The sequence below is a fragment of the Pteropus alecto genome, unplaced genomic scaffold (genome assembly GCF_000325575.1).
Source record: "Pteropus alecto unplaced genomic scaffold, ASM32557v1 scaffold94, whole genome shotgun sequence".
Classification (NCBI taxonomy): domain Eukaryota; kingdom Metazoa; phylum Chordata; class Mammalia; order Chiroptera; family Pteropodidae; genus Pteropus; species Pteropus alecto.
In genome coordinates, this window is record NW_006437736.1 from 14,380,399 (window position 1) to 14,392,488 (window position 12,090).

A 12,090-nucleotide genomic window follows, 5' to 3' on the forward strand; every position below is an offset into this window, starting at 1 on the left:
TTGCTTTCAGCAAGGCTATCCTTACTGCTTACCCAGCTTTAACCCACGTTATCTGGTTTTCCTTTTCAGTATTCCATGGTGGAACTGCAGGTAAGTAGAAGTTTCTTTTTCTTTTCTGTCAGTTGTGGAGATGGAGGAATGAGAGTTTGGCGCTAACCTTTGAAGCCAGAGAGAACTCCGAGGTCTTGGCCCAGAGCCTGAGACTCTGCCCTAGCACCGAGTGCCCTCAGTTCCACCTGAGCCATGCCTGTTCTCTTGCTTCTGCTCACCCAATCCTCTCATTTCTAAACCTCTGTAGGTAAAGCCAGCAGCCTCTGCAGCAACTAACCCTCCCACTCCGATTCCTGTAACTCTTCTGCGCCATGCCAATTCAACCAGGCTGGGTTCTGTACTCCTCTTAGTCTTCAGTAATAAGCTCTTGTCATAGACACTCGACAGTTGAATATGACATGAATACCTGTGAGAAGTGTTAAAAGAAAGTGGCTAGAAGGGCGAATTCTCCACAGCATCCCCTCCATTTTTCTGTTAAATTACCTATGGTTCAGGTATCTTACAATCAATCCCTTCAGTGTAGTCCCTTAAAAGGGACCAAGAATAAACAATCTAAAGCCCACTTTCTGAAACTGATCATAACACCTTAGAGGTTCAGTCTGCTCATTTGAAATCACAAGGACACTTTTCTTCCCAAATAGGGGCTGGACCTATAGGTAAATTTATTTCACTCAGTAACGAAGAAAATTATAAATAACCCAGGGAGCTGTTTTTCCAGGATATAGATCATTGTGTGTGTGTGTGTGTGTGTGTGTTAGCATATAGATCATTGTGTGTGTGTGTGTGGGGGGGGGGATTCTTTACCTGCTTTTTGCTTCTTTACCTGCTTTTTGAAGTGCAGAGTGGGGATCAGACAGGCAGGCACATCATGAAGTTTCTTTTTAACGGACACAGGATCCCAATAACAACAGGATTGCGCAATGGCTGGAAGTGGTGCCTGAGCAAGGCATTGTAGACCTATCCTTCCAATTGGCACCAGAGGCGACACTGGGCACCTACACAGTGGCGGTGGCTGAGGGCAAGACCTTTGGCACCTTCAATGTGGAAGAATATGGTAGGTGGGGCAATTAACTTGTCCAAATGTTGGGCATAATCTGGTCTCGAAATCAGCAAAAGTAAAGTAAACCTACTTATGGGAAGAGGTATTTTTTCATTTCTGAATCAGTGCTAAACCATTCAATAACTTCAGGAGCATTTGACCTTAATAATGTCCTCCCCTAATTTCATTAATTAATTTAATTATCACTGTTTTTATACCTCACTATTCACTACCTCGGTGGTCAAGTTCTCTTCCAATTCCTTTTCTATTTGTCTTTCCATTCTCTCTAGTGCTGCCTAAGTTCAAAGTGGAAGTGGTAGAGCCCAAGCAATTATCAACGGTGGAGGAATCTTTCTTAGTAAAAATTTGTTGTAGGTAAGAATAAAGGTCTGGATCTGGTGGAGATTAAAGCTATATTGAGAGGTATAATGAGGGAGTGTTATGGGGAGAGGAATTATGGAAGTAGTGGTTAAAACTGGGGATATTTTGTGTAGTTCAGGCTCATGACTTCTCTAAGAACATGTTTCCTAATTGCGTTTCTGCTCTTATTTCCCACTGCTCACTCAGTCAGCATTATCGATTTAGTGTTTACTTTGTGCCGAACACAATATTGAATCCCATGGAGAAATAGGAGTAAGAGAAAAGAGAGACACTACACTGTCCTTTAGATGGTCCTTATTGTGTAATGGCAATACTCTAAGACTGAGTAAATCAGGGAAGGGAACGAGAGCTGGAGAAGGGTAGGACTGTCCGAGCCCCCACAGAGATTGGAGTGCAGGAAAGAAGGAAAAGTGGTGTTTGGGGGAAGGAAGGTTGGATCTTAAGTGGAATTTCCCAACTCTGACTCCTCATGCTTTTCTGGGTTAGGTACACCTATGGAAAGCCCGTGCTAGGGGCAGTGCAGGTATCAGTGTGTCAAAAGGCACATACGTACTGGTTTCGAGAGACAGAAGGGGAACAGCTACCTGACAAATGCAGGAACCTCTCTGGACAAGTGAGTAAATGGGATATAGAAAAGGAACCTTATTCACGTGTCCTAAAGAACAAGTAAGTAAGCACCTACATAGAAAAGTGGTAGAAAGCCCAAAGTAGAAAGCGTTTCACATGATTATTATCCCAGTTCCAAGGAACAAAGCAGTCTTCTTTATCCTAAACAGATAAAGTGTTTTAGAATCTGCCTTGTCATCAAGAAATTAACTGAAACCCTTGGGAGATATAATTTTCCTGTTCTGCAGTTGGTTCTTTTCCCCTTCTTGTATCTTGGAGCTACAAAGTCATTTCATGATTATGTATGTGTAGGTGTATACTCTATGTTATAGGAGAGTTTTTCTATCTTAAAAGTGTAGAAAATGAAGTATGGAGATAAGGAATAATTTATTTCTACAGTACATTATGAAATGGAAGTACAGATTAGGTTATTTATTCTCTCTTCCTGTCTCTCTTTCTCTGATTGCCTCAATAGACTGACAAAGCAGGATGCTTCTCAGCGTCTGTGGACATGTCCACCTTCAGCCTCCCTGGTTATATGTACAGCCACAGCATCAATCTTGTGGCTACTGTGGTGGAGGAAGGGACAAGTAAGTGGGATACTTCTTGGCTTATTAAGAGAAAAGGAAGAAAAAGAGCTGTCCAAGGACACACCTAGGCAGGAGATTCAAGACCTACCCTCATTAGTGTTTGGGAGTAACTTTGCTCACAGTTCACATTTAAAGGGAAATGTCAGATTCCAATCTACCATCAACTATGTATTTCCCCCCATGTTTTGGGAGGAGGAATTGGTTTGGATCTTTGGCCAGAAATATATTCAACTTTATCCTTCCAGGGGCATCACCCTTTCAGGGATTTTATGTTCGACATAAAGATGAGGATATTAGGCATTAAGATGATCATACATCTGGTTTCCCTCTGCAGGAGTGGAGGCCAACACCACTCAAGATATCCACATTTCTTCACAAATAGGATCAATAACCTTTGAAGACACCAATAATTATTATTATCCCAATTTCCCCTTCAGTGGGAAGGTATGTTGAAACTTATTTCTGCACAGACAAAAAATGCTTAACCATCTACTGTTATCTCTTCCTTGTAGATATATAATAATAAAACTGACTTGGCATTGTTCAAAGTACTCTGAATGTATCCATTTATTTAATCTTTACAATAATCCTAAGAGATAGACACTATTATTCGCCCCATTTTATAGATGAAGAGAATGAGGCACAGAGAGGTTAAATGATTTTTTCCAAGGTTATATAACTAGTAAGTAGTAACCTTGATAAAACCCGGCAACCTGCATCCAGAATGTATTCTCTTAACTCCTTAGGCTGTGCTGCCTTTAATCCCACATGAGCTGTACCCCGAATATTAATGTGACTTCAGTGCCCTTTTTAATGCCAGGGGCTCATATTCCAATGTTCAAATCTTTGCATTTTAGAACTGTAGGGTATCTGGAGAAATCATCCAGTATGGACTCCTTCAGCTAGGTGAAGTTAACATTAAACTTTCCTTGACAGAGAGCCACTAAAAGCTCTTTAAGCATTTTCTGTATTTTAGAGATTTAAAAATTTCCTTTGTTGGTGTCTTCTTTCTAATACCTAACAATCTACCCCTCTTTCCAGCTTATCTTTCCTCACTTCTCAGATAGCTGATCAACACAAATAATGTTGTACATCTTTAGATCCATTTAGTCCTTAGTCACCTTTTCTCTAGACCAACAGTGGATCCAGATTTTCATAGAGCCTAAGGATTGGAGAGTGGAAGAGGATTTCTTTTAAGAAAATGAAAGCAAATACTTTACAGAGCCTTGAAAGGCCCTAAAGTTTTATTAGCTACACTGCAAATATACTTCTGCTCCAGGCTAAGCTACTTCTGTTTGTTTCTCAGTTCCTCATAGATGCTAGTTTACAACCCTTGATTCACATTTACTTTTTCTGGACTCTTTCCTGAAAGGTAGTCTCAGAGTTTCTGTTATCACGTCACTTTACCTCATACTCGAATCTACTCCAAACCTAACTCTAATGACCTTCACCCCTCAGATAAGAGTTAGGGGCCATGATGGCTCCCTACTCAAGAATAAAGCAGTGTTTCTGGTGATTTATGGCATAATCGGAACCTTCAACCATACCCTAGTTACTGACAATGATGGTCTCGCTCCCTTCAAGTTGGATACGGTTAATTGGAATGGGACAGACATTTCTCTGGAGGTAAGCACAGGGGACGACCAGCTTTCCAGCAAGGGAGTCTTCTGTAAAAGAAAACTTCAAAAAATATATTTTTTTCTCCCTTTTGCTCCCATTTGTAATTCCATCTCTCTCACTCACCAGTTCTGCTGTCCAATTGGCAAAACTTTTTCTTAGATCGAATTTACTTTTAATATCAATTAAATAAATGACTCTTCAGATCAAAATTGCTCTCTACTAATTCGTCTTATAACTTATTTCTATCTCTATCTAATCCTAATTTGAAATCAGCATAGAGAGGAAAAAATGGTCCAAAGTCATCTTCCTCCTGTCCCCATACCCTAACCCCATACTCATAAATATGGCAAAGAAGAGAAATCTAGATTTTGAGTACTGACAAGGAAGCCTGCTTGTATCAGTTATCAACTGTTACACAATTCTGCTTAACAAACAACTACAAAACTTTAATATGACACGACAGAAAACATTTATTGCTCGTGCATCTGGAGTAGTCAGAGAGACAGCTTGGCTGATCTCGGACTTCCTCATATGTTTGTGCATCACTGTAGGCTGGTGCTCCCCATGTCTCATGCTCCAGCAGGCTAACCAAGTATGTGTATTCTCACGGCAATGATGAGGTACGAGAGCAAAAGCAGACACACGGGCTTTTCTAAGCTTCTGCTCATCACTCACATGCTGACATCTCATTTCCAACAACGGAGTCATATGATGGGCCCACAGTTAGACTAAAAGAGTACTAAGTATACATGGTAAAGGAGGTTGATGCAGGGAAGGAAAAAGAATTGGAGCCATTAATGCAATCATTCAGCTACATAGGCTATTTGCCTTGTGGCTAATTTAACTTTCTTTAGACATCACTTGATCAGTCTATTTAGAAATAATGATTTCAGTCTTATTATCCTTTATGCTTAGTTTTCTTGTCTCTTAGATATATTTTTTAATTTCTATATAATCTTAGTCATACTTATCTATTCCCTAGGCATCAGTCTGTGAAGGTGTGCACACTCAACCACAGTTTCCCAATACTTGACAACTATAATTCAGCCTTTATTTCACTCCCTAACCAAACATCCTTGGCTGGATCTCTAGTGAAATATCTACATGCCATTCTTCGGCACTGAAGATTTGAGAGAGATGTATCTGAAAATCATAACAAGTCCATGGAGTTAATATGGTTGGGGTATACGCTAAAAGAGCTTTTTTTCTCCCCTCTTTTTCTCAGGGCAGGTTCCAAATGGAAGATCTGGTATATAATCCAGAACAGGTGCCTCGATACTACCAAAATGCCTACCTGCACCTGCATCCCTTCTACAATACAACTCTCAGCTTTGTTGGCATCCAGCGGCTAAATGGCATCTTGGAATGTGGGCAGCCCCAGGAAGTGCTGGTGGATTATTACATTGATCCAACTGATGCAAACCCTGACCAGGAAATCGTTTTCTCCTATTATGTGAGATTGGGAAATGAGGATTGGTGAAAGTGTGTCGGGAAGGAAAGGGAATGGGGGAGAGAGGACGGCGGGGAGAGGCTAGACTGTCCAGATGGAGAGAGATTCAAGCCATGTCAGTAATTTAAAAAATTTTAGGAACCACTTTAAAAAAAATTGAAAGAACAGGTGAAACTAATTTTTTAAATACATTTTATTTTAATCCAATGCATCCAACATGATCATTTCAACATGAAGGTAATATAAAAATTATTAATAGATACTTTACATTCTTTGTTTTAGCTGAGTTGCAATTCTTTGAAACTCAAAATATGTATTTTATTATATTTAAAGGAGTTTGAACTAGCCACATTTCAAAGGCTCAGTAGTCACATGTGGCCAGCAAGTGGCTACAGTATTGTACAGTGTAGGTGGAAAGGATGGGGAAAATAAGGAATAAAGAGATTTTGAGCAGGAACCCAGGAAAATTGTGTGGGGAAATAAAACGAGGAATTAACAGGAAAATGTTACTGGCCAGGGATGAAAAAGAGCTGGATGGGTGGGTGGGAGGGAGGATGAGGAAAGGAAGGGACTCAGAATAAATTTCATTCTGTGTTTTATTAGTCAATATTTTTAAATAGATGATATAGGTTTAAACTTAACATCGATAGCAGCCTTGTTATAGAAATAAAACTGCAACTTATAGCCTGAAAGAAATGTATAACGATAAGCAGCTTTATTGGTCACCTTGGTGATAGTGAGGCATTAGACTTGTGTAAACCTCAGGTTTGATGGTCCAGAGTCTCTTCATTCCCTTACCATTCTCTCAAAGTCTCAAAAAGACTTTCTCTCCACTGAATCATTCCAGTGTCTTCATCAGGCTAAAACAATCATCCTGACACAACAGAATGAGGAGGAGTAGGTGGAAAATAACAACTCAGGGTGATAATACGGGTACTGTCTTCAGGACAGAGGTGTGGGGAGACCTGAAAGAAAAGTGGAGTTGGGGTTGCTCAGGTGTCAGATGGTTATCTGAGGAACCGATCACAGAGCCCTTGACTGGCGTCGGGGATGACAGCCTGCTTAGAAACAATCGCACTGAAATCACTTTCAAGTGAGAATGAACAGGGAGAGTTAGAAAAGATGATTTCTCCTCCAGAGAGTCAAATGTCAGAAGGGCTCAAGGCAGTTTAAGGTGCACTTATTTTCATTGAATTTTGAATTGAGTGCTAATAAAAAAAAAAAAAGTTATGAGGATGGACTTTAGCTAAATTTATGTTGAAAGGATTATAAGAGAATAAAGCCCTGGAGATTTCAAGAAATGGTGGGCAGTCATGTTCTGTGAAGAATGGTTTCTCTTCTATCTCGCCTTGAGGCAATTATGGCATTTGTCTCCTTTCACCGACCCTGGTGGTTCTCAGGCAGACCTCCAATGGGAGTGTCGTCAGGCCTGTTGGCAGCATTCAATGTTTGAGAAGCTAAACAATGCTCCGTGAAGTATTGAGCCAGACTCTGGGACTATGGAAAGAGCCTCTGCTTATGGAGAGATGCAGGGGTGCTCCGGAAGTAGGATCAAGGCTAGATTCCCATAACGTCTGTGCTGTTGATTTTGTTTTTCTCTTCTTTAGTTAATAGGGAAAGGAAGTTTGGAGATGGAAGGCCAGAAACACCTGGACTCTAAGAAGAATGGTGAGTGTACATGCTTCTTTTGGAAGAGAAATGGTATTTTAAACTTCCAGGAAACAATTTTTATACACAGAAGTAACAATAACTGTAGAAAAATAGGAAAATGAGAACTTGCACCATGAGGCCTGTGGCTGGCCCAGTGAGAAGTGCAAACATATGGTTGGATGTCGTCGGTAGGTGCTGCACTCTCATCCCTGTATATCCACCCCACCCGCTCTTCTCTTTCAGGACTGAAAGGCTCCTTCTCTCTCTCATTGACCTTCAATTCCAGACTGGCCCCTGACCCTTCCCTGGTGATCTATGCCATTTTTCCCAGTGGAAGTGTTATAGCTGACAAAATTCGATTCTCAGTAGAGATGTGCTTTGATAATCAGGTAAAATGGCACTTGAGGGTGAAGAAAAGATCTGGGCATAGAGAGAGACCTTGTGTATGCTGAAGTTGGAGATAAGGCAGGGACTGGGAAATAAGATAATATTGAAGTTAGATGTCAATTGCATTTATACCTTTAGTATGTTTTGTTGACATCCAGCTCTCTCCTGCTTGTTTTTAAAAAGTCATGCTGCGACATCACACATAGAGTTACTCTAAATATAGCTATTCCACATGTTCTCTTTTTTTACTACTTTTTGTCTTTTAAACATTCTATATCATTCTACTGTGCTGCTCACTTTTCTCGATTCTGCTGTAAGACACTGGTTCTCAAGGGCTAGACTTCACAAAAGAAAATCAGTATGAAAGTGAAAGAGTGGGCTGGGTACCGTAGTTGAAGCATGTTGATGGATGATCTAAATTATAGTTTCTTCTTCTCCTCTCCAGGCTTACCTGATCCCCAAGTTATATTTTTTCCTTCCCTAGGTTTCCCTTGGCTTCTCACCTTCCAAGCAGCTCCCAGGAGCAGATGTGGAGCTAAAGCTGCAGGCAGCTCCTGGGTCCCTGTGTGCAGTCCGGGCTGTGGATGAGAGTGTCTTACTACTTAGGCCAGAGAGAGAGCTGAGCAACCGCTCTGTGAGTAGTCTGCTAATGGGGTAGGAAGAGGGAGTTGGCAGAGAAGACAATTAGACTGCAATAGAATAAAGAATGAATCTCAGGGAGTGGGAAAGAAAGTCTTAGGAAAACAGTGCACCACAATAAGGTGGTAGAAAAGTGGGTGTGAAATAAAGGTGGAAATGATGGCATGAGAAAGGCATGGTTAATATGGCTATAAAGATAAGGAAAGAAGATGGCATAGAGGTAAGGGTGACAGATTATGAAAAAAAGGTGAGATAAAGGTTAAAATTTAAAAAGTATAAAAGGGGTTATGATGAAATAAATATAGGAAGGATTTTGGAGTAATGAAGAGAAATAATTCAGGAGTAGTGAGCTATGGAACCAAAATCTGTGAGAACTTTCTTAACTGATTTCGCTGTGTCAATATTTTATTTCTTTTCCCCCTTTTATCTCAGGTATATGGGATGTTCCCATTCTGGTATGGTCACTACCCCTATCAGGTGGCTGAATATGATGAGTGTCCAGTGTCTGGCCCTGGGGACCTCCCTCAACCCCTCTTTGTTCCAGTGCCTGAAGAACGTTGGAGCATGCATTCAATGATGTGGAGGCCTTGGTTCTCGAAAGGCATAGACCTTTTCGGTTTTTTCCAGGTGGATTTCTTACCCCTCCTTTTTTTTTTCTTTCCTTATAGAAACAATGATAGTGGGAAGAGGGTGAAGAAAAGTCCATATCTCAAAAGGCAGAGAGAGAGAGGCACATGGGCACTGACAGGGATAAAATTCTTGAAAGAAACTCCTGATAGGAAAGGTAGCTTCTCTTGGTTGTAATGCATGAAGAAAATGCCCAGTTGCACTGGAAGAGGAACCACTGTGGGAGTCTATATGTATACCTAGCCTTCCCCTCTGTGTGATACCCAAATATTGATTTCCATGGGATCAGTCAAGAAAGAAAACGAGAAAAGGTAGGCCAGCAGTCTCTTATCATTACTGTAAAAAATATTGCACCTATTTTATGAGCAAAAGTTTGAGATGCTGTGACCCAAGTCTGACCAGGAGGTCAAGGACCATGTCTTGCTCATCTTTGTATTTTCTCTAATGCCTGATTCTTCATACTACTCAGTGTGTTTTTGTTGAATTGATTGAGCTGATATGGTCCTTGGCCTCAGAAAGTTTAGAGTCAAAATCACATAATCAAGACACAGTGACTAATATTGGAAAGAAGCATTAAACATATTTAATAATGAAATAAGTTTAATCGAAAGCCTTTCACACTGGAACAGAAGTAAACCAATCTTGGTGGCTGACTATTGGGTGACAGCCACTAGTCTCACCATTAATAGGAAAAGCATATCTTGGTTCAACCTTTTGAGGGTGGAATTCCTAGGCAGTAACCCTTGTAGTAAGAGAGGGGACTTAACATTTTCTCTCCTCTCTTTGGTACGGATCAGGACATGGGCCTGAAAATACTGTCCAATGCCAAAATCAAGAAGCCAGTAGACTGCAGTCACCAGTCTCTAAAATACAGTGCTGTGATGGGTGGAGGTAAGCTACCTCTGTGGCTTGTGGAGTCACCGATCAATTTAGAATTAAGGATCTCTGAAAGCTCCCTCTTGGCTTCCTGTTCTTGCCCTGAGCCTCTAGCTTCAGAATGGGAATAGGTTGTGGGTCATAGATGCAGGCAGTTTCTCAAGGACTCTCTCTCTCTCTCTCTCTCTCTCTCTCGCTCGCTCTCTCTCTCTCTCTCTCACTCACTCCCTCTCTCTCTCTCTCTCTCTCTCTCTCTCTCTCTTTCTCTCTCCTCCCCACCTCGCCTTCTCCTTCTCCCTGGAGAGGACTTTTGAAGTCTGAAGGCCTTATCTATTCATCTCTTGGCCAAATCTCTTTATCTGTCACTGGCCTTGTGATGAATGGTCTCTTCAACTCAATTTATCTCATAACAGAAGTGTTCTGTTTTCTAAAATTCCCTTATTCTTGGTCTCCTTAGAAAGTAATCGTGTTCCTCCAGTGGCTTTTGAGTCACCATCTTCATCAATTCGGTCAGAGGATTCTCAGGTCCGCCAGTACTTCCCAGAGACTTGGCTCTGGGATCTGTTTCCTATTGGGTAAGTGATACCTCAATGGTACAGCAAGATAATACAGTGTGGAGTCAGCAGAAAACTCAGAATCAAATAATTTCTAATGAATCTCAGTCTCGAGCCAAGAAAGTTTAATATGGATATGGGAACATGTTTCTTCCCTGAATTCTTATACAATCATATACAATCACTCAAAACAAATTCACATGTCTTTACATTTATACAATGTACAGAGTGCATTCTCACTTCGGGTCCGCACAAACTTAAAGGGACATATTGGCATTAGTTTAGTTCTTGCTCACTGCATACCTGCTCATTTTGACAAGCTGTAAGAACACTTATCTTCATAGATTCAGAAGGCACTGGCCTCTTTCAGATATGTTAGCACACATATGCCCACCCACACATACCACCCCCAACGTACTCAGGCATCCCCCTTTTCCCATATTTGTACATCCCCACTCACCTGAGATGCACATGTTTCTCTAGTTCAGTTGCCTCTTTGCTTTTCCTTTCATGCGTGAAAAAAAATTCACTTCTGCAGGTGAGTTCGTAGCTTAATTTCCAAATGCTCTCTTTCTCCTGCTGTCTGCCTCACCTGGGTTCTTGTGTTCTCACAGTAACTCAGGGAAGGAGGCTGTCCACATCACGGTTCCTGATACCATCACCAAGTGGCAGGCTGCGACTTTTTGCACCTCGCAGTCCAGTGGTTTTGGTCTTTCACCCACTGTTGGACTAACTGCATTCAAGCCATTCTTTGTTGATCTGACACTCCCTTATTCAGTTGTTCGTGGGGAATCCTTTCGTCTTGCTGCTACCATCTTCAATTACCTAAAAGATTGCATCAGGGTAAGAATGGGGAGCAGATGCAAGCCCCAGAACAACACCCTACACTATAAATTCATCCCTAACTTGGAAGTACACTGGTTTTCCCTGGGGAAGAGACGGTGATGCCAGTGTTTCAGCAGCACATTTTCCTAAGTCTCTGTGTGCTGTTTTCTTTACTCATATCTTTTATTTGTAAACATCCTTTTCAGGTTCAGGCTAACCTGGCTAAATCAGATGAGTACCAGGTGGAATCATGGAAAGATTCTCAGGCCTCCAGCTGTCTCTGTGCTGATGAAGCAAAAACTTATCACTGGAATATCACAGCTGTCAGACTGGGTAAGAGAAGGAAGGGGTTAGATGGGCACGGAAAGCATAGAGCAAAAGCTCAGAGGTTGAGATCGCCATCCTTTACTGCATTTGCTTTGTTTCTTCTTTCCTTTTCTTTTTACTTGCTTCTAGTTTTCTCCTTCCTAAGTCGTGTTACAAATAAATAAGCAGATTCTCTTTGATAGATGACCTAAAGAATTATCCAAATTGGACTATTTTGAGTGTGAAAGGGAGATTTTAATATTTCTGCCAGGACCAACCAACCACTTACAATGGGTCGAGCACTATTCTAATTGCTCTACATGGATTAACTCATTTCATCATCACACTAACTCTAGGAGATGTCATTTGCTTATGGAATAATTCCTGGCAACTCAAAGTATGGTTTTCAGATGTATTAGTTATCTACTGCTGCTTAACAAAGTACCCTACAATTAAGTGGCTTAAAAGAACAAAGATTATCACACAGTT

General features: G+C 41.1%; 1 protein-coding gene across 1 annotated transcript in view; it reads left to right on the forward strand.

The window, feature by feature from the left end:
- Nucleotides 1-12,090, forward strand: part of A2ML1 (alpha-2-macroglobulin like 1) — a 30,813-nt gene that overhangs the window by 2,976 nt on the left and 15,747 nt on the right. Inside the window, 16 exon segments of the mRNA XM_006914682.1 lie at nt 70-90; nt 946-1,105; nt 1,381-1,465; nt 1,958-2,084; nt 2,553-2,667; nt 3,002-3,111; nt 4,126-4,293; nt 5,513-5,740; nt 7,345-7,405; nt 7,631-7,776; nt 8,259-8,408; nt 8,846-9,040; nt 9,838-9,935; nt 10,378-10,491; nt 11,085-11,313; nt 11,502-11,628. Of these exon segments, the coding sequence (XP_006914744.1) occupies nt 70-90; nt 946-1,105; nt 1,381-1,465; nt 1,958-2,084; nt 2,553-2,667; nt 3,002-3,111; nt 4,126-4,293; nt 5,513-5,740; nt 7,345-7,405; nt 7,631-7,776; nt 8,259-8,408; nt 8,846-9,040; nt 9,838-9,935; nt 10,378-10,491; nt 11,085-11,313; nt 11,502-11,628 (2,134 nt within the window).